Below are 20,730 nucleotides of genomic sequence, written 5' to 3' on the forward strand. Positions count from 1 at the left end.
GAGGGTTTGGGGGAAGGTAAAAAAAAAAAAGAAAGAAGTGGAGGTGAGGCATAAAACAATTTAAATCACAATATCAATTACATTCTTTGAATCTTCCTTAGGTTTTGCAGTGATGCATCATCTAAGTGAAAGTAGAATGCTATTTGTTGTTTCAAAGTTAAGTGAGGTTCAGCTCTTATTACTTGCCCGTGGCTGTCCAGTGTATCCTCTTCATTGTTTTCCACGTGGGTAGTAAGAGGAACCACATATAAGTAAAGTTAGATCTGGATTCCGCAGAGGAACATGTGCTGGTTTAAAGGTAAGCCAAGAGGAGAAAAGAACCCAACTCCAGAGGGATTACAAGTCAGAGCTACCATTTAATTAAAAGATTACAATAAATGCAATGATACAGAGAAAATTTGGCTTTCACTCACAAAATCCAGAAGTATAATCCAGTGTCTAGGGTTGAGCTGGCAAAATGCCAACTGTCTAAGACAGAGAGAAGGGGTTCCCACTCCCCTCCCCTGCCCACCAGCCAAGGGAAAAAGAGGTAGAGGGGAAAAAACTCCTAACTAGGTTTATGCTGAAACTAACTACATGTATTTGTACAGAAAAAAAAAAAAGAGAAAATTACAATACAGACTTACATAAGTTAGAAATAACAAGAAATAACTCTCTACTCCTCATTGAAAACAAATTCTATCACTGTAGTTTTATAAGCACCCCAAAAGACACCCAGCAAAGAACAGAAAGAGTAACAACAAAATGTTTCTACTTCCCTGAAACTCAAACAAAAATGCAAGTAGTAACAGCAGCAGAAGCAGGGCCTAGCACAGTAGAAGAGCTACAGCACATCCTCCTTCTACTTCAGTCATGATGGAACTGAGCGAACGCCTCCCACTGCTGAACTCATATCTTAGGTTTGCATCATCTGGTATGAAATATTTCCTTGGTTACCCAGTCAGGGTATAGCTGTCTCCTCCAATCCACGTAGATTCTCCAAGCCTGCCAATCCGAGGCCTAACTAAAACCACTACACCCAGCACCCTGGGATACAAACAGAATGGTGTTCATTAGCTGCTGTGCTGAGGGACATGTAATCCCCCTGAGTTCAAAGTTAAAGAAAAGGAAAACCTTTTGGTGAGGATGATGGTGGCATTCTGGTCACGAGAGGCAGTCACAGTCCTGTTGAGGTTCTGATCTTCCTCTGGATCCAATGACTAGTACCAGAAGTCCCCAAACCCCAAGGTTATATATGCTTAGGTTCAGATGGGAATGCCCAGTACCTCACCCAGGGAGAGGAGTTTCACAATGAGTGATTTGCTCTGTGAGTCAAGGGATATTTTTAGAATACTTGATGGTCCATTAACAGACATGACCCCTCAGTTTGGGTGTGAAGGTGCTAATGACTTCCTGGTGGGAGTTACCACACCTGAGCCATTGATGTGAAGACCCTATCTCACAGAGTTCCCTAACACACAGCTTGTAGCCTGAGAGGTCAGGTGTGCCCTGGGCAGCTGCTGCAAGTGGTCCATTATTAACAGTTCATGAGAAATTACATAGAAGTGTAGAATACACAGCTTTGGTTACACCTGCACAGTGATAAACTGGTCCCAGGCACCATAACTAGGACAGAACATTTAATTACATTTGCTAACAGTTTACTTGAAGTGTTCATCACCTGCTCATACTAGTGATACTTAGCCCCAACATCAGGCAAAGGCATTGGGGGGGCAGATTCAAGATACTGAACCTTTTCAAGTTACATTATCTGCCATTAGAAGAAGCCATTTGTACCTGTATGCCCATTGTAGCGCTAAGGCTTGAGTTGTGTACTGTTTCAAAAGTACTTCCACCTCACAGGACATAAGATGTTACAGTGTATCCCAGAATAAGGTGGCAATTTCCTTCAAATACTGTGTCTGCTGCTGTCACTGATGTAACACACACTGGTGCTGCTGCTGCAATCAGATCTAATCATACAGAGCAGTGTGCAACCAGTCCCTGGTGAGGTCCTAATTTCAATGTTATCACTCCACTGGCTATTGGTGTTTGTTCACATGCATATAAATTGAAGGGCACCATATGATTTGTGAGCCTGAGAGTGAGAGCTGATGTCAAAGCTCTATCCCTTAAAAAATTCTCTACCACTTACTACAATCAACGGGAGACTGAAATGCTCCAACAGTGATAGCAATCACTCCTTGCCAGGAGTATGTCTCAAACTTTCCACATTACCCTTCAGCGGAGCAAGTGCTGTACAGTTATAGGCAGTCAAGCAATGCTATGGGCCTTGCTTGCACTAATACAGAGTTGTCATCTATGAACTACTTCGGGATAAAGTTCAGTATGGCATTTCCCAGACTAATCTTGTTAGTTGCAGAGTATTCCCTGGTGAAAGTTAAACATCTTCCACTCCTATTCATCCCAACAGCCTTTGAGTATACAGATCAGGGACTTTTCCCTCATTTCTACCCTCACACTGAACTTGCATCAAAGTCCATGGAAGCTCTGTGTGCATGGACCATTTCAAAAGAGCCTTAATCCTAATCATAAAGGCAGATGAACCTCAGGAGTTAAAGGGTGGGGCCAGTTCTGCGCATGCTGTGCCTCACCTAAAAAAACCACTGCGCAGGCTGGAAGGGCACACCCACGTGGGGAGAGCCCTGCCCAAATCTGCATTTGCAAAGCCCAGCCATGCTGATGCTGCTGAAAAGCTAAAACTGTATTTTATTATCAGGCTTAAGAGATTTAAAATAAATATATTCTAATAGTGGCAGGCTTTGCTGCTATTGATTTCTGCACTATGTTCTAAACTGTAAGTTTCCTTATTCCTTCCCTCATTATTAAAGCTAGAATTGCTTTCTGGCTTGGATAAAATTCCACATAAGAAATTAAATATGCAGATTAGGCCATGACCACATTATCAGTGCTATTACTGTATGATTTTCATTTGGATAGTAACTTTCACTGGGAGACCTCACAGCACATTACAAATACTGCCAAAAGTACCTTCTGGTATTTTCTGGAGAACATTACCAATGCCTCACCGCTCATGGGATGACTGTCCCCTACTAAAATAACAGAATAGCCTAGGGAAAGAGTAACTGGAGCTAGACTCCTGTCTAGTTTTAATCTGGGAACCAAACTCCCAGGCCAGAGAACAGGACAGTCTTCATAGATTTGCTGACCTTTTAAAAAAATTTGTTACATAAACTGGTGGGTACTAAGCCTATTCGACAGCCCAATTCAAGCTAGCTCAATTCCACTTCTACTGTTTTCTCTATAACAGATAGGCCACATTAAGACCAGCAGGAAATTGTGTTGGAGACACCTCCCAGAAGCGTCAAATTTCTCTCAAACTTGACTGGGGAAAGCAGATATTTGCAACATAATCTGCAGCTTTGAATCAATCCCAGTTATGGCTTTGGCACTAATGCTGCCTTCGTAAACCCCAAGTATTTCTGTTATATAATGGAAGGCATTGAAACCTGGGGACTGGCAACTACAGAAAACGTGTCAGTTTCACAGCCATATAAGACTTGTACAATGAAAGGCAATCAAAAACAATATCTGAGTCAGCAGCGCCCTGGTAGCCAGGAGGGCCAACCATGTCCTGGGGGGCATCAGGCATAACATCGACAGCCAGTTGAGGGAGGGGATTGTCCCTCTCTGCTTTGTACTGGGGTGGCCTCAGCTTGAATATTGTGTGCAATTGTGGGCACCACAATGTAAGAAAGATACTAAGCCATTAGAGAATGTCCAAAGGAGTACAACAAAGATGAAGAGCCTTGAGGGGAAGCCATATGAGGAGGGGCTGAGGGCAACTGGTGTGTTCAGCCTGGAGAAGAGGAGACTGAGGGGAGACCTCATTGCAGTTACAACTTCCTCGTGAGAAGAAGAGGAGGGGCAGGCATTGATCTCTTCTCTGTGGTGACCAGTGACAGCACCTGAGGGAATGGCCTGAAGTTGTGTCAGGGGAGGTTTAGGTTGGCCTTTAGAAAAAGGTTCTTCACCCAGCGTGTGGTTGAGCACTGAACAGGCTCCCCAGGGAAGTGGTCACAGCACCAAACTGACAGAGTTCAAGAAGTGTTTGGATGATGCTCTTGAGCACTTGCTGTGACTCTTGGGAAGGGTCCCATGTATGACTAAGGGTTGATGATCCTTGTGGGTCCTTTCCAACTGAGCACATTCTGTAATTCTGTGATCTGTCAATTTAAGTGTGTCCTTTAAGAGAAATCTTCTACTGTTTTCCTGTTTTTGAGATACTGGGATAGAAAAATATGTTATTAAAACAGATTGAGACCATAGGACAGTACATAGTTTCCCAAAGATCAGATAGGTTCCTTTTGTCCCAAGTCGCGACTGATCCTCTAGAGGTACCAAAAGCACTTTGTGAGAGTGTTCATGTTACATACACTCAATGTTCTCATGTATCAATGTTTTTGATGACCCGCATGAAACTCAGCAGTTAGGAACAGTGCTGACAATCAGGCATCACTGTCAAGTAATTCAGAAAATGAATACAATATCCCTGATATTCTGAGACCAAGCATGAAACCTCTGGTGAGGTGCTCCTCAATGCAAGAAGCTTCACAGTATCAACATGCTCAGAACTGTCAGCACAAAAATATTTCAAACTACTATATGCTCCTTTACCCTCCAGAGATCCCATTGCAATTTTCATCAAATTGAAAGCCACTGTAACTATTGCTCATTTGGGCAATTGCAGACCTGGCAGTGTACTCAGGACTATGGGTCCCCACTCTAGGGCACAACAGTGGCTAGAGAGCTTTCCTTGGGTAGCATGCTCCTGAGACACACTTCTCCAGTCTAGGCAAGCTCTGCAACATGGCAGCTATAAAAGGAAAAGCTGCTTGGCTAAAAGGCCAAGAATATGAGGCCCAAAGTATCTCCAAATATGTTAGTAATAAACCAGCTTGTCAACAGCGAGATGTTCTTAGATGAATCAGAAAACATGGAATAGGAAGAAGAGACTGAACACTGCCTTTGGGTTCATGTCATTGCCTACAGTCACCTAGAGATGGACTGAAATGGATCCATGTGAAAGGTCCTACATATTCTTTAACTTATCTTTGGATACTGCATATTCAGCAGCAATGACAAGTGGGATTCCATCCTGAGCAGAGCGTGCTTAGCCAAAAGCCACCTCACAAATACTCGTACGTGCTGTTTGCAAAGAGTTGCTGCTGAGGTTATGGAGGAAGAAAGCAGTCTACGTGATCTGTGGGACCTGACTGATCTTCACTTTGTATGTACAGATGTAGGGAGTCACTTCGGGGCTTTTTGTGGCTCTTGTAGTGTCAGGGTATGCTTTTCCACTAATTCAATGGAGGCAGGAGCAGGGCTCTTTGGATGTCATAAACTACCTATGGCTTTAATTGGTGAAACTGGAAACAATATATCCCTAATCTTTTTAAATGAAGAAACTGATAGAAATTGTAGATGGACTTGTCTACATTTACTTTTGGTTTTGATTTGACAGCATTCCACTACTTCCAGTTCAAACTCAGAGTAGACAATCTTGAGTAACACTAGAGAATCATCTAACACTTATCAATCAAAATCCTTTCAAAATACTTGTGATTTTCTTTGAAAATATTCCTACTGATAGCCATTTATATGTATGCCTTGTAGAAGTTGCCTATAGCTTTGATGTTCAGGAATTAAAGACTATTAATGGAGACTACAACCTCTTTTGTTACTGCAGCATGGTTACATCTTGATAACACGGCATTGATTAAAATACAGCAGAACTGAGCTTAAACTCTTCTTCTGCCTTTGAGAAAGCTGCAGACTCGATGATCTCAGAGGTCTTTTCCACCCTAATTGATTCTGTGATTAAAGTGCAGCAATCAGAGCATCATTTATTTTTCCTGTCCAGGGTTTTCCTGATGTCCCTCCAACTTGATTGGCGACTGCCGGTCAAAGCATGTCAGAAGCTCAGCACCCTCACTCTGCGGTAGTTTTGGAAGTGACAGGCGTTTATTTCCCCTCCCGCTGATGAGCCGGCTCTCACCTCCCGTCTCGCTTCCCGCAGGCCGCGGCGCCTGCGCCGCCCGCTGCGCCTGCGCCCCGGGCAGCCGCTTTCTGGGGGCGGTGCCGCGGAGCTGCCGGAACCGAGCCGAGGTACGGGGAGCGGGGCGGCTGTGCTGCCGGGCCGAGGGGTGCGTGGCGGTGGGGGCGGCTGTGCTGCAGGGCCGAGGGGTGCGTGGCGGCGGGGGCGGCTGTGCTGCCGGGCCCGGGGGGTGAGGGGCGGCGGGGGCGGCTGTGCTGCCGGGCCTGGGGAGTGAGGGGCGGCGGGGGCGGCTGTGCTGCCGGGCCTGGGGAGTGAGGGGCGGTGGGGGCGGCTGTGCTGCCGGGCCGAGGGGTGCGTGGCGGCGGGGGCGGCTGTGCTGCAGGGCCGAGGGGTGCGTGGCGGCGGGGGCGGCTGTGCTGCAGGGCCGGGGGGTGCGTGGCGGTGGGGGCGGCTGTGCTGCAGGGCCGAGGGGTGCGTGGCGGTGGGGGCGGCTGTGCTGCCGGGCCGGGGTTGCGGAGCGGAGCGGCGGCTGTGCTGCCGGGCCGGGGGTGAGGGGCGGCGGGGGCGGCTGTGCTGCCGGGCCTGGGGAATGAGGGGCGGCGAGGGCGGCTGTGCTGCCGGGCCCGGGGGGGTGCGGAGCGGAGCGGCGAGGGCGGCTGTGCTGCCGGGCCGGGGAGGTGCGGAGCGGAGCGGCGAGGGCGGCTGTGCTGCCGGGCCGGGCCGAGGGGTGCGGGGCGGCGGGGGCGGCTGTGCTGCCGGCTGGGGACGCCTGTAGCGCAGGGCAGCGGGACGGGAGCCCACGTGCCGCCGCGTCTTGGTCGGGCGATGGGACGCATCAGTTGCGTCAGACCAGTAGCGGAGTAAAGGCGGCTGCCGCTACTGACTTGTGTGAGACGGTGTTGTTTGGATTGGTTTTTATCTATAGGTGGTGGGTTTAAGGCATCGTGAAGTGCCTCGTACCTCTCAGGCAAGGACAGGTGGGTGTTGGCAGATGTTCTCACTCCGCTGGTTTGGTAGGAGCACCGTTTTGAATCGAAAGTCCTTAAAAATGATGCAAAAGCAAGATATGTTGGAAAAGTCGTCTCAGTGCTCCCTACGCTCATTTTCTATTATTTAGATTAACTTACCTAGACCTTTTGGTAGACTGGGATGGACCAGATCTCAAGGTGTAGTGGCATAACAGTCATCTGTAGTTCAGTTGCATTAGCAGTGCTTGTCCTTCTTATCAGTAGGATGCTGTATTAGATTTACATGACAAGATTTTGGTAGTGAGGAGGCTGCAGAAGTGGTTTCTGTGAGAAGCTTTCCCCATCTCTGATGGAGCCAGTGCCAGCTAGGCTGCAAGACAGACCTACAGCTGGCCAAGGCCAAGCCTGTCATTGAGGGTGACAGCACCTCTGGAATAACGTGTTTAAAAAGGGGAAAAACAGAAGGCCAAGGAGAGGAGTGAGAATATGAGAAAAACATCCCTGCAGACACCAAGGTGCAGAAGGAGGGGAAGAGGTGTTCTGGGTGCTGGAGCAGAGATTCCCCTTGCAGACCATGGTGAAAACTGTGGTAAAGTATGTTGTGTGCTTTGCAGCCCATGGGAATCTGTGGTGAAGCAGGTATCCACCTGCAGCCAATGTAGCCCATGGCAGAGCAGTTGGATGCCCAAAGGAGGCTGTGACCCTATGGAGAGGAACCCACGCTGGAGCAAGCTTATGACAGGCTCTGTGGCTCCATGGAGACATGAGCCCACACTGGAACAGGTTTTCTGGCAAGACCTGGTACCCCATGGGGGACCCACACAGGAGCATCCTGTTCCTGAGGGACAGCACGCTGTGAAAGGGACAACATAAACTTCTGGAGCAGTTTATGAAGAACTACAGACTTGTGGGAGGGATCCCATGCTGGATATGAGGAGTGTGACTTCAACCTCATGTCCTGACACCCTACCCTATCCAAGTGAGATGTGTTAGATTAAATGAGCTCTGGAGGTCTTTGTTCTAAACTGTCTGATTCAGTGATGTTTATTAGGAATAATATACATGGATATGGATTTACTAAGAAAAAATGATTTCTGACCCACCTGATTGCCTTTAGTAAATGATAGTGGAATTCACAGGCAAGTGGAGGAGTAGGTGTCATTTATGTCTACTTGAACAAGGCTTTCAACATTGTCTTTCACCCTGTTCCTCTGCCAAAGGTAGGATATGTGCCTTTTGGCAGGGCTGGACTATAGGAACAGGGTGCTGGGACCCTCAGGAGTTTCAACAGTGGCAAATGCCTTGTCTTGTCCCAACCCTTACAGTATTGGCTGGGGTGGGCTGTGTGGGGACCAGTTCTGTGGAAATGGGCATGGGCCCTGGCAGGCATTGCCCCAGCCCATGCGCCCCAGCCTGTTGTGCCAGAGCTCTGGTAGGATGGGATTTGTCCCCTCCTTAGGCTTCATGTTGACATGTCCAGTTTTGGATCCTCAGGTACAGGAGGGATACTGACCTTAGGGACTAAATTCAGGAGAGACTACTAAGTGTATTATTTGGATTTCTCTTGCAGGGTCAAATTTAGTGTCATATGACAAAGCCAAAATGCTGGATGACATCAAAAAGCGATTTGAATTTCCTAATGCAGTTGTTCAATCACAGGTAATTTTTTAAACACATTAAACAAATCAAGTTGTCTGTGTAAACATTTGTTCCAACACTTGCTGCCTAACTGTGAAGTGTAATAAGGAAGAGTTTTGGGACGTGTCTCTTTTGTGTGTTTTGTTTTGGTTGGTTGTTTGATTGGGGGTTTTTTGTTTGATTCAAAGTCAGAAGCCCAGAGTATTCTTAAATTACAGTCAAATCCCAATTACCCTCTCTGTGTAGTCCAAACGTCGGACATAATTGCTCATCACTATAAAGTCTCTTCATGAAAATCAGAAACTTACCATGACTGGATGTTTAAGTAGGACCAAATGGTTTTTAGTGACCCTATGATCTCAAGAGAAGCCAGAAATTACCAGGTGCTGTGTGCGGGGCTGAAGTACTTGGCAATACTTTATAGGAACTGCCTTTAGGACTGATCTGTTTACTTCCTGTATGATGAGAACTGATGAACTACTCCAGTTCAGCAGACTAGCCCACTTTATTTTCAGATCCATGCATTGGTTCCTGATCATGTTCACCTGAAATTCTCATGTGAAAAAGAAGTGTTTATCGTAATTTTTAATGGATAAGAAGGAGTAACAGAATAGGCTCTGCTTAAAAAATATATCTTCCTTGCTTTGGACATCTCTCACTGTTAAAAATGTATCTTTTCAGCTCCAAGTTCATTGCAAACATCCTGTTTTCTTCCTCTTCCTGTTTTGAATTCTGGATTAAATACGTAGCCATTTGTTTTGTTGAATAAGTTGATGTGAATGCAACCTGGAGCCTCTGTGGCCTTTTCATTTCAGCTCAGGTTGTGTTGGTTTAACAATAATAAGTTTGAAAGAGAGATGCAGAAGTCCCCTTGTCATCAGCTTGGCATTTAGGAGAAGGTTGTGTCCCTGAAAGGTAGTGTTTGTCTGAGGTCTAGAAAAGTGTCTTGCACTGCACAGGAGTTTTCATCATTACTGGCCTTCGTGAGTAGGACTAAGCATCTTTGGAGCAGTTCATTTTTCATTAGTGCAGATGAATGTCTCCATGGTACACTTCTGTTGCTGGAATGTCTTGGCTCATCACTACAGCTGTACATCGTTAAGGTCTGCGGATGTGCTTTAGTTGATACTGTTCTGTGCTTTGGTTTTTCTGGTAGTTTCCACTTGTTCTCTGTGACCCTTGAAAAGCGTGCTGTAATCTTCAAACTGTCATCAGGTCAGGACTCAACTTGATGACAGATGTCCTCTCTTTCTGGGACCAACCAAGACATCTGCTCTGCAGAGCATGTAATCTACACATGATCAGAAAAGTGAGAAACTTGAGCACAGATTTGTAGGTTGTGAATTTTTAATGGTTAATCAAGTTCTTAAAATGCAGGAGCTAATAATTTTTACTTTCCTGTGTAGATCACTGCAAAAGCCAATTTCTATTGATAAGCACATTTTCCTGTGTAATGAAAGTGTTTTAAGGATGTAGGTGTGAATTAATTTTTCTTAAACATGAAAAACAATACTGTAAGTTTCACTTGGTAAGTGCCCTGAAAGAGATCTAATCTGCCTGGGGAGCACATTGTTGCTCTTGCAGTGGGATAGCTGCAGAGAAATGGAGGTAAATGTCTGACTTGGTCCCATTTTCTCATTCTGTATTCTCAAGAGTAAGATTTCCAAATAATAGCCTGTCTTTTTAAATCAAATGTGATATGGGTACATATCTATACCTGTGAAAAGCGTAATGTTTGTAGTCTAGGAATGTTTAAAGTGTCGTCCTTCTTGGAAATGTGAGCTGTTTTCTCAGAGTGCGGTCGTTTGTCATGACAGGCTACCAACTAGTACCTAAATGAAGTGCGAAGAAATACTGAAAGGAGAAGGAAGCTGAAAACATTTAAAATAATTTGTTCCTGTCTTTTTATACACTAACAAAAAAGAAATGTTAGTATTATCTTTTTTCTTGCTGGACAAGTGTTTTTGCCAAAAGTAATTGTCTGCCCTTACCAGAGAAGAGTAGAGCAGCAGCTGTTCTGAGCAGATTGATAGTCTGAAGCATTTTTGTGCTCTTACTTTGAAAATGTATCTTTCTGTCTCTCACAGAATGGATTTTTTTGTATAGCTGTATCAATAATTATGAAACAACACCAAGTAAAGCACTAGAGATGAGTCAGAAAAAAGCCTGTGTGCAAACAACCTGACACCTTTGAGGGTATTCCAGGTCACATTTAGATTTTTTTAAAGGCAGTTTGAAAAAATCAGACATTCCTTCTGTTAATATAGAGTGAGTAACTTAATCTTCAACCTCAAGTGAACAAACTTACACTGTTCTTTAGAACAGAAGCTCTTTTTTTTGGAGAACCTTGAAAATTTAAAACTTGTTCATGATGTCTGCCACAGAATAGCTTAATGAGGAACAATGTTACATTCAAATGCCTTGTTTAAAGTAAATGAAACATTTCTGGCAGGAGGTATACTAGTGGATATGCCAAGTGCTTAAGGTATGATAGGGGGTTTAGCGTCAGTGTTTAGCAAAACTTCTGATACTAAAAGTTGGACAAGTTCCTTGGATTTACTGTGTTCTGCTTCCTTTCTTGATTCTGCTTGCCTATATAGTAAAGGATTTAGTAATTACCAGTGCTGTTAAGTACATGGGGATCTGTACAGCAGTGGAGCTATATATGTTTATTAAAGTTGATGCCATGAGAGAGACCAAAAATGGGACTCCAAGCCAAGTTAATGTGGGATAAGATAAAAAGGTACCATTCTTTAATGTCCAGGCTTAGGGCTTTTAGGAATACATGATGAGATCTCTGTGCCCCCCCCTCAGAACACTGATTTCCGTGGTTTGTATAATGTTGCCCACCCAATCATTACTTTATACATTTCTCAGTTCAGCCCCAGTCCCACCCCTGTGCCATCCCCCAGGATTTTGGGGCTGGGGTCACTGGGACCCTCTGTTCTTCATTTTCCTCTTTGTCGGACTCTGGAGTTCTTCCAATGTTCTTAGACTCAAGGTTGCTGGCTTATGTTTGGTCTTGTTCTGCAGGCCTTTCTGATAGTCTTCAGCTTTTCTACCTTGAAGAGAGCCTAAACAGCTAAAAGAATTTGAGCTACTGATAAATGCTAAGGGTTAGGATGTATAAACAATGAACTTAGGCTGCCAGAATACTAGTACATTAAATTTACATTTGCTACAGTTACTGTGTTCCTAAAATCTATAAAATGAAAAATCAAAAATCAAAAAACCCTTTGGCATGAAGTTGATGCATTAAAATATCTGCAATCCTGAATACTTATATACTTGTACAAAGAGACCTTTGGATCTGTGTGGAACCCTATGGAAGTTTTTTGGTTTTTTCTGCCTCAGGATAGCAGCAAGAGTGAGTACACCAGCTTTATTGAGATTTTTAACCCTAAAACGTATTTCAGCTTCCATAGCAGTAAGTTTAGTATTTCAAATCACAATAAAATGATCATTTGCAAGAGCATTGTAAAGTCTTCTTAATGGAGAATTTAAAAATCATGCATGTGGGTTTTACTACTTTTTATTTCCTTTAATTTTATTTCCATTCATCTTCATGTGCTTTTTATTTCTTTTTCTCTTTTAGGCTGTGGTCCATCTGATTGCTGCAATACTGAAAGAAAAAGGTTCTTCAGAGACGATCAGACAGGCTTCTGACCAGGTTTGTGGCATTCTTTCACATTTGTCTCCTCTGTCATCCATATGTGCTTATTCCATGTGCTTTTTCTGTATATTCCCATTCTCACTGGGTGATTTTAACGCAATTCTAGGAGTTAAATAAGTCATCAATATGTATCTGGGTGTACAGGTAGAAACAATAAATCTCTGGCATCAGAAAAGCAGTTTTACCTCCACTAGAAGTCTTTGTGACAGCAGTCTTAATTCTGCAGAATACTAACATCTAACTATGTTCAGTTTAAAAGAGTTTAATTTAGTTACGTTGCTGCAAGTGACATAGCATATGGTAAGATAGTGTCACTTGAGGTGGAAATTTGTTTACATCAATATAAAAATGTCAAAAGTATGGCATTTGACACACCTGTATTGGTCTTGCATTTCATATTAGCTAAGTAGAGCTTATATTTCTTTGAGAGTATGATGCAAAGGCATACTTTGTATTTTAAATAAGTCAAGCTCACTTAAGTGAGTCTTGTTAACTGAGAGCTGTGTGAAATGCTCGCATTTGCGAGTGTAACAGCAACCTAGGTAAGGTGTTAGTAAGGATTTGCTCCTCTGTTTTTCCTCCCCAAATGCAGACTTGTCCAGAAACGAATAGGAAAAGATTTGTGGATTTTTCCTCCTAGTCTGAGTCCTTAACCCTACAAAGCAGCAAACTTGGATATGGAAAGTGTTGAGTTTTGATATGAGGGAATGTTGAAGGTGTGTAGTTCATCTAACAGAGGCTCTTCCACAGACCTGATCATAATCATGTTCCCCTGTTACATCCTGTTTTGAGCTACAAGCTGATTCTTCAGCTTATGGCGCCCCATAAAGGTATTGACCTGAAGTACAGCAACACTTTCTAAAATGCTAAGAAGCAGAGCATTGTGGTGGTTAAATGCAGCAGGCTCCCTTTTTATTCAAGAACATTTTGCAGTGTTCAGTTGTTTTAACACCTTCCTTGCGCTCCATTTGGAAATCACAAATTAGCAAACTAATCTATGAATACCAATTTCCCATGGAAACAAGCAACATTTTTGATGGATACTGCCAGATCTTTGTGCTTACTAGCAAACAGAGAGACTTTCACATGTTGAGTGAAGTCGACTTAACTTTGAATGGCCTGCCTTTAGCTGTCTGTGCTACACCTTGCTGTAGACATATCTTGTCTTAGCAGGTCCTGAGTCGTCTCCAACGGCATCCTGATTTTTTTAAATCAGGAAACTGATGATGTGGATGCCCCATCCCTGGAAGTGTTCAAAGTCAGGTTGCCTGTGGATGCCTCATCCCTGGAAGTGTTCAAGGACAGGTTGCCAGTGGATGCCCCATCTCTGGCAGTGTTCAGGTGGTCAGGTTGGATGGGGCCCTGAGCAACCTGATAGTGTGTGGCATCCCTGCCCATCATCATGTGGTTGGAACTAGATCTTTAAGGTCTCTTTCAACCCAAACCATTTGATGGTTCTACCTGCATAGGCACAGCTGAATCATTTGTCGGCCTTGTCTCAGAGACAGCAAGTCCTACACCCTATTATGGGAGTAGAAAAGTGGAAACTGTCCTGGGAAAGGCTTTTCTTAGGAATAGTCTTTATCCTAGCTTCCTCTCTTGTGCCCTCTAAGACTTCAGGAGGATCTGTTGAGCTGGGTTTTATTTAAAAGTGCATCTGAGATGAATTAAAGCTTTCTCATTGTTGGTGTGTCATACTTTTGCCTTCAGACTCCTGCTCTGAACTTGCTTTGGGAGAAGTGCTGCAGTGAGAATGTTGCCTTACGGACAGCCTGCTCTGAGGGATTGGTGGCACTTGTTGCAGAGAAACATGCTGAGCTCGACTACGTTCTTCATGGAGCTCTCAACCTAATTCCCTCAGCAAGGTAATACTTCGTTGCCTAATTTTGTGTGCTTTTGGCAGCTGATTATCAGGCATCACTTTTCTCTTGCAAATACAGAGGAAGAAGAGAGGTTCTGTGAGTGCCAGTATCTTCAAATAAATGGTGGTGTTAAGGACTGCTATTGCCCTGTGACTCTGCTGAAGCACATTGCTTTCATCTAATTGTGTGAGTCTGATGTAAGAACTGTTAGAGTATGCTGAAATAGTTAGCAATTCAGACTGGTGCTCTGAAGTTGGACCTGTGGAATCTCAACTCAATCTACTGCCTAGTTTTGTTACCTTTGTCATCAGGAAGGGGGAAGGAAATGGCAACAACTTCCATTACGTGGGAGGGCATCATGGTTTAAGCCCAGCCAGCAACCCAGCCATGTGCAGCTGATCACTCACTCCCCTGCCAGTGTAGAACTGGGGAGAGAACCAAAAGGGTAAAAACAAGAGAACTTGTGGGTTAAGATAAAGACAATTTAATAGGGAAAGCAAAACCTGGGCACGCAAGCAAAACAAAACAAGGAATGAATTCACTCCTTCCCACCGAAGGCAAGTCCTCAGCTGTCTCCAGGAGAGCAAATCCCCATCATGTGCAGCAGTTTCTTGAGAAGACAAACACCATCACTCCAAACTTCCCCCTTTTCCTCCCTCTTTCCACCACTGTATGTACTGAGCATGATGTTATATGGTCTGGAATATCCCTTTGGTTGGTTTGGGTCACCCGTCCCAGTTGTGTCTCCTCCCAGTTTCCCATGCATCCCCAACTTCCTTGCCAGGCAGTACGAAAAGCAGGAAAGACCTTAGCTCTGTGTAAACACTGCTTAACAGCATCAAAAACATATATATATTATCAACCTTGTGTTCAACACAAATTCAAATCACAACCCCGTATCAGACACTATTAAGAAAATTAGCTCTACCCCAGCCAAAACCACAACAGAGGGAAATAACTTCCTAATCAGTCTGTCAAATAACTAGTTGCTCAAATAAAGTCACCATAAGAATGTGTGTTAGGATTAGGAATGCTGCAGTTTGTTTCCTTGTCTGCTGAGGAAGAAATAACTTCACTGAACTCAGCAAATACTTGCTCCTACAAAATTCTGCAAATGTAATGCTTACATCTCTCAGTGGTCTTTTGAGGTGCACTGACTATCCAACATACTGAGAAAATGCAGTTGTGGGGAAAAAGACACTGCATAAAATTTAGAACTGAGAAGTCAAGTGATGATTAGGAAGATGTGTTCATTTGAATCTACCAACCATAGCAAATTCCTTTTTAGCAGCTACTTGGATTTCTGCAGCAAACTGTCTCATTCTCTTGCTAGGGACTGCTAGAATTGTTTTCAGCCAAACCTGCTATGTCTGTGATATATTATGCTGGTGGACTCAGCATAGTGCTTGCAAGAACCGTGGTATTCAAGGCATATTCTTCACCTCTGCTGATCTTCAAAGAATCAGTTTTAGGCTAAGGTTTCTCATGTTCAGTCTGAGCCAAAGGTGAGCTTAAGTTTGAATAAACCAGTGGTAGGCTTAACATTTTTTTTCTCACCTTTGTGACTTGCTTGTTTACAGTTACAATCTTGCTGTGATGATGCTGTGCTGAGTTTACAGTTGGTGTCTGTGGATCCCTAGAAATGGTTTTGTAAATATAATTTTATAATAGTGATAATTTCTGCAAACCACTGTCCCCCAAATGACAAAATTTTACTAGATTGGTTTGGGGTTAAGATAGAAGGCCGCATTGTTAGCAAAGAGGTAAAAGTACCTGTGCTAAGACTATGAGAACCTGAGTCTGGAGGGTAAGATGGAGTAAAACTTTTATTAGCTGTGACTTGCAGACTAACAAATTTGAAATTCAAGTTCAGCTGAGGGCTTCTTACAGTATCAACAGTTTATAAGGAAATGAAATGTTAACATAGCTTTTTACTTTAACAAATAAAAAGTGTATTAGGATATTTAGGATTGAGTTAACCTTAAAAATAAATCAGAATTATGTATTGGAAGGACTTGGATCTGCCCCATTTCTACACCATTCTTTGATTTTTTTTTTCCAGTGTATGAAACCAACACACAACTGTTTGCTATAGTAAGTGCTGGCAAATTATCCAGGAACCTTTTATGTAGTTTTGGCCTCTTTCCCACCATCCCCTCTCCTCTCCCAAGCTGCTGCAATTCAAACCACATCCACTATGGGTTGCAAAGCAGGGTTTATGTTGCCTAACCACAGAAATCTCTGAGTTTAAAATATCTGTAGCCTTAGGAGCTGATTGAGCTGACAATTTCAGATTGGTTGTTTTCGGAACTGATGCATTTTTTTACCTTGACATAGAATTGTAGCCTGCTGTTCATCATCCTCCTTCCTGCCAAATTTTCATCTGGGACTGCTTTGTGGCTTTGCACTGCTGTGTGCACAGTGTCTCTAAAATAAAATAAATATGAAATTAACAGCCAGTGATAGCTAGCAGAAAGGTATTTACAACTACTGAGCGCTTCCAGCGCTTCGTGGAGTTAGGTACATATTTTATTGGCAAAGACTAAATGTTGTGTTCTTGCTCCTCTTCCTTCTGTGACAATGAATTTAGCAGTGCTTAGAGCACCTGCTGGATTATATTTTGTCAGTTGTATCAAATTATGCACACTATGAAAGTCATTTTGCTTTGTCAGAGATGAACATCTCGTGGTTATTTGAGGTGGCTTGTTTTATGGTTTGCACTCCCTGCTCAGTACACAAATGGGAAACTGTTCTTACCTCTCTGGTACATCATTGTACCGTAACTGGCTTGTGGGCCCAGTGTTAGTTTCCTTTGATGCCCTAGTAGTTTAAACATCACAGAACATGTATTTAATGTGTGTGTTTGTGTATTTATGCATATATAGGAAGTATGTGCATTTTTACATGTTTTTAAGATCGGTTTGCAACATTCTGTGGCCTCTGTTCAATAGTGAATGAGATAAAGAATCAAGTCAGTCTACTAAAAAACCTCTCAAACAATTGATGATTGTAATTCTAAGAATTTATATGTGCATGTATGCTCTTGGAATGTTTTTATCACTTGAGCATCCATGCCTGTTGGAGGAAGGGGAAATCCATGCAATATATTGTGCTCCTTGTGTTCAGGAAGTGAGTGTAAAGCATAGAGCAGCTATTTTCTCCCCATCTCCTGCCTGGGAATTAGGAGCAGCAATACAGGAGTTTCAGAAGAGGAAAGACAGTTTTCTTACTGAGTGTTTTATGGTTCATTTTTCCCCCCTTGCTGCATAGTTCTCTAATTGAAGCTGTGAAATACGCTTACAAATTCCATTTTAACTGACTCTTTCTAGAAATGAAGAATCTAGAAGGTTATTCTCTTTCTCTCTTCCCTATAGCCATCCAAAAACATCCTTTCTCCTTGGTGTATTATGTTGACTAACTTTGGCCATGCCACCCTGCCATCCAATCCCATCAGATCTTGGAAGCTCAGCAGGGTCAGCCCCGGTTAGTACTTGGATGGGAGACCTCCTGGGAAATGCTGGAGGCTGTGACAGTCCTGAGGACTTCACTGTCACTGTCCAAGCTCGCTCGGCCGTGGCAGATGAACCTGAGGAGTTAAATGGGCCGGTTCTGTGCACGCTGAGCCTCACCTAAAAAATCCACTGTGCAGGCTGGAAGGGCACACCCACGTGGGGAGAGCCCGGTCCAAATCTGCATTCACGAAGCCCGGCCATGCTGATTACATTGACTGCACTGTGATTTAGAAGGCTGCAGTATAACCTTGCTGTTTGTGGCTTTGAAGCAGTGTTCTGTTGAACCTATGTTTTTTGGCATTGTCAGATTTCAGCATTTCCAGAGCCAGGTGTTACAACAGCCAGTCATTTTAAAGATTAGAGGTACATTTTTGGCTTGTCAACTTTTGGAAGAAAAAGAGAAAACAGAAGTATATTCTATCAGTTTTAAACTGGATCAGTGTTTTCCAGCACTGGATGTAAAAGTGTGAAAGGCACAGAAGAGAGATTATAGTACTTTGCCTGTATCTGGAACATGAAATTATGCATTTCTTGGTTAGGAGATCCACTGTGGGACTCTATGGATGTTCCCTGATGTGCCATACCACCTTATAGAAAAGAGTGTATCTGCAGGTGGTGACGAGTGTAGTAAAAGACAGTTACAAGTGGTATTTGTGTGTGTCTTTCCATTTTTTTAAATGAATGAGGTGAAGGTATCTAAGTTATGTTTCTATAGTAGTGCAATCCTTAGCCTTTGAAATTTTTGAATCGTGAGTAAAGTGTTTGTAAATATTGTCAGAATATTTCTTTGTGATTACATGCTGTTGCCTCACATTGTCATGATGACGTTGGTCCAGCTCCTTGTGTAAGCTCCTGTCTTGTGACAGTGTTCATGTGAAGCTTCCCCATTCTTTTGTAGAAGTTGCTTAAATCTGTTCAGAGTTTTTGGTATGGCTTAAAAGCCTAAATGTTTCTATATCCATTCACGATTTTGGAAGATGTTTGTGAAGCATACTGCACTCTAGGCCAAACAGTTAATATTACTGTATCTCAGTTTGTTAATGTGTTAAATTAGGAAGATGGTTTGTTTGTCCTATGAGAGAGCTGTAAATTCTCCATAATTTCTTTTTCCTTCTTACCTGCGGTTTTTCATTCACTGATGGAAAAATGGAATCAGAGATAAAATAGATTTCTCAGATTTTATTTTTTCCTAATAGGAAGAGGAGAAAGTAAAACAATAAAAAAGAAAAAGAACCCAAAGCCCAGCACCAAATTTTTCTTTTTCCTGCCTTATTTTCTTCATTGAGATAAAAGTAACATTTTGTCTGGTAATGTATATTTTATTAGCTCTTCCTGTTCATTGTGTGAATAAAGTGAGGAGTAATTGGGTTTTATTAACATAACTTGTAAGTGATCTAATAACTTTTTAAGTGATGATGATGCAATTGGGTAGCACATTCTAGATGAAAATTCACAGAACCAACCATTACTTTTTTTTCATCTACTTCTACAATTTTGCGTTCTGAAAGTTTGTTTCATTATAGAATTCATGTTATTTTCTTGAGAAAGCGAGTGGTTTTGTTCTGCCATAGTCTTGTTGGAAGAGTATGGAAAGCACCTAATTACAAAGAGAAGAGCAAAATCTTGAAAGTTGCCTTTGTAAGCTCAGCCATGCATTAATAAGTTCTAGATGACTTCTTACTGCATCATCACAGAGTTTTTTACCCCCTTGTGGTGGACTTAGTTAATTTCTTTAGTCTTCCTCCAGGAGAATATGGGAAATCCTATCAGAATTCCATTTTTGATACTAATAACGTGAACTCAATGTTTCTTGAGTTTTCCTCAATGGTAAATTAAATAACATAGAAGGAGGGAGATAAAATATATCTGCTTTGTATAGTCCTTTGCTCCTAAGATCAAAAGTCTGCACAAACCGGGTGTCTCAAGTGTCTTTTCTGAAATGTTATTTCACTTCCTAGACAGTGGCATCATGGAAATTTGTGTACCATGCTTGATTTTTATGTGTATACTTGCACTCAGAGATGAGGTAATTTTCTCTCAACATGTTAAATGTACCAGTTTCAGTTACGCTGGGGACTGCAAATGTATTTGTAACATATGGTAGAAACAAGCCATCAAAAGTTTTAAGTGAGGCATTAATTACTCTTTCTACTATTTTGTTCATTGTGTGAAAAGGAAAACAAAGATACTTGGATGCACAACTTGCCCCAAACTATGTAGGCAGATGTGAAGAAACCCTTAAGGAGAACTCCAGGCTTTGAATGTTTTGTTCCTTCTCTTATGTAAGCATCAACTACTGTAACTGCATATATGACAGTAATGTATTTCTTTTTGTCAACAGGAATGTGCATGGTTTAGTTAAAACTATTTGCAAGTTACTACAAATTCAAGCTGTTCAACTGGGAGAAGATGGAGATGAGTCTGTTTGGAATCTGTATGGAATCAGGTTAGTTTCACATTAGTTCTGTTTGGGTACAATGATAACTTCCTGTCTGATTTCCAGGAAAAAAATAAATTAATACTGCCTTTCAGTCTTGCTCTATTTTTTCAGGTTTTGCCTTGTTTACATGGTGGGGGTAGTCAAGTGCTGGCATAAGTTGCCCACAGAGGTTGTGGAATCTCCATTCTTGGGGATACCAGAACCCGGCTGTGTGTGATAATGGGTAGCTTTCACTATCAGCCTCTGCTTGAGTGTGTGGGTTGGACTAGATGATCTGAGGACATCCCTTCCAACTTAAATGATTCTCTGATTTTGTGAGGGGTTTATTATTTGTTTGTGGTTTGTTGTTTTTTTCTCTGTGTGTGTTGATAGTTTTGAGGAGTTTTCTGGTACAGGAGTAAGATGACCATCATAAGCTCAGAGAGGACAATGGCAGCATGGAGGCTATGTGTGAGAAAACAATAAGTATTTTATTTAGGACTACGAATCACTTCCCTCTCAGTTCTCTTTCCTGCTTTATTCCCATTATCAAAATCAAGTTCCTCAGTGTCTTTACTGTTAAGGTGATTGACATGTAGAAGTAAATTACTTAAAGATGCATCTTGAGCTACTTATGTA

The 20,730-nt window shown here is 42.7% G+C and overlaps 1 protein-coding gene across 3 annotated transcripts in view; it reads left to right on the forward strand.

Moving 5' to 3' along the window:
• The first annotated feature begins 6,068 nt into the window (after positions 1–6,068).
• FOCAD (focadhesin) overlaps positions 6,069–20,730 on the forward strand; it is a 90,196-nt gene continuing 75,534 nt past the window's right edge. The window contains exons 1-5 of one of the 3 annotated variants that reach the window (XM_071580101.1): positions 6,069–6,129; positions 8,558–8,646; positions 12,221–12,295; positions 14,009–14,163; positions 20,014–20,118. In XM_071580101.1, the coding sequence (XP_071436202.1) occupies positions 8,590–8,646; positions 12,221–12,295; positions 14,009–14,163; positions 20,014–20,118 (392 nt within the window). In that variant the 5' untranslated portion in view covers positions 6,069–6,129; positions 8,558–8,589. Of the gene's footprint in view, positions 6,130–6,351; positions 6,371–6,956; positions 6,997–8,557; positions 8,647–12,220; positions 12,296–14,008; positions 14,164–20,013; positions 20,119–20,730 lie in introns of those variants that run through there. The other 2 variants (XM_071580103.1, XM_071580102.1) reach the window with 2 other exon arrangements.

This window comes from Pithys albifrons, chromosome Z, assembly GCF_047495875.1.
Source record: "Pithys albifrons albifrons isolate INPA30051 chromosome Z, PitAlb_v1, whole genome shotgun sequence".
Lineage (NCBI taxonomy): Eukaryota > Metazoa > Chordata > Aves > Passeriformes > Thamnophilidae > Pithys > Pithys albifrons.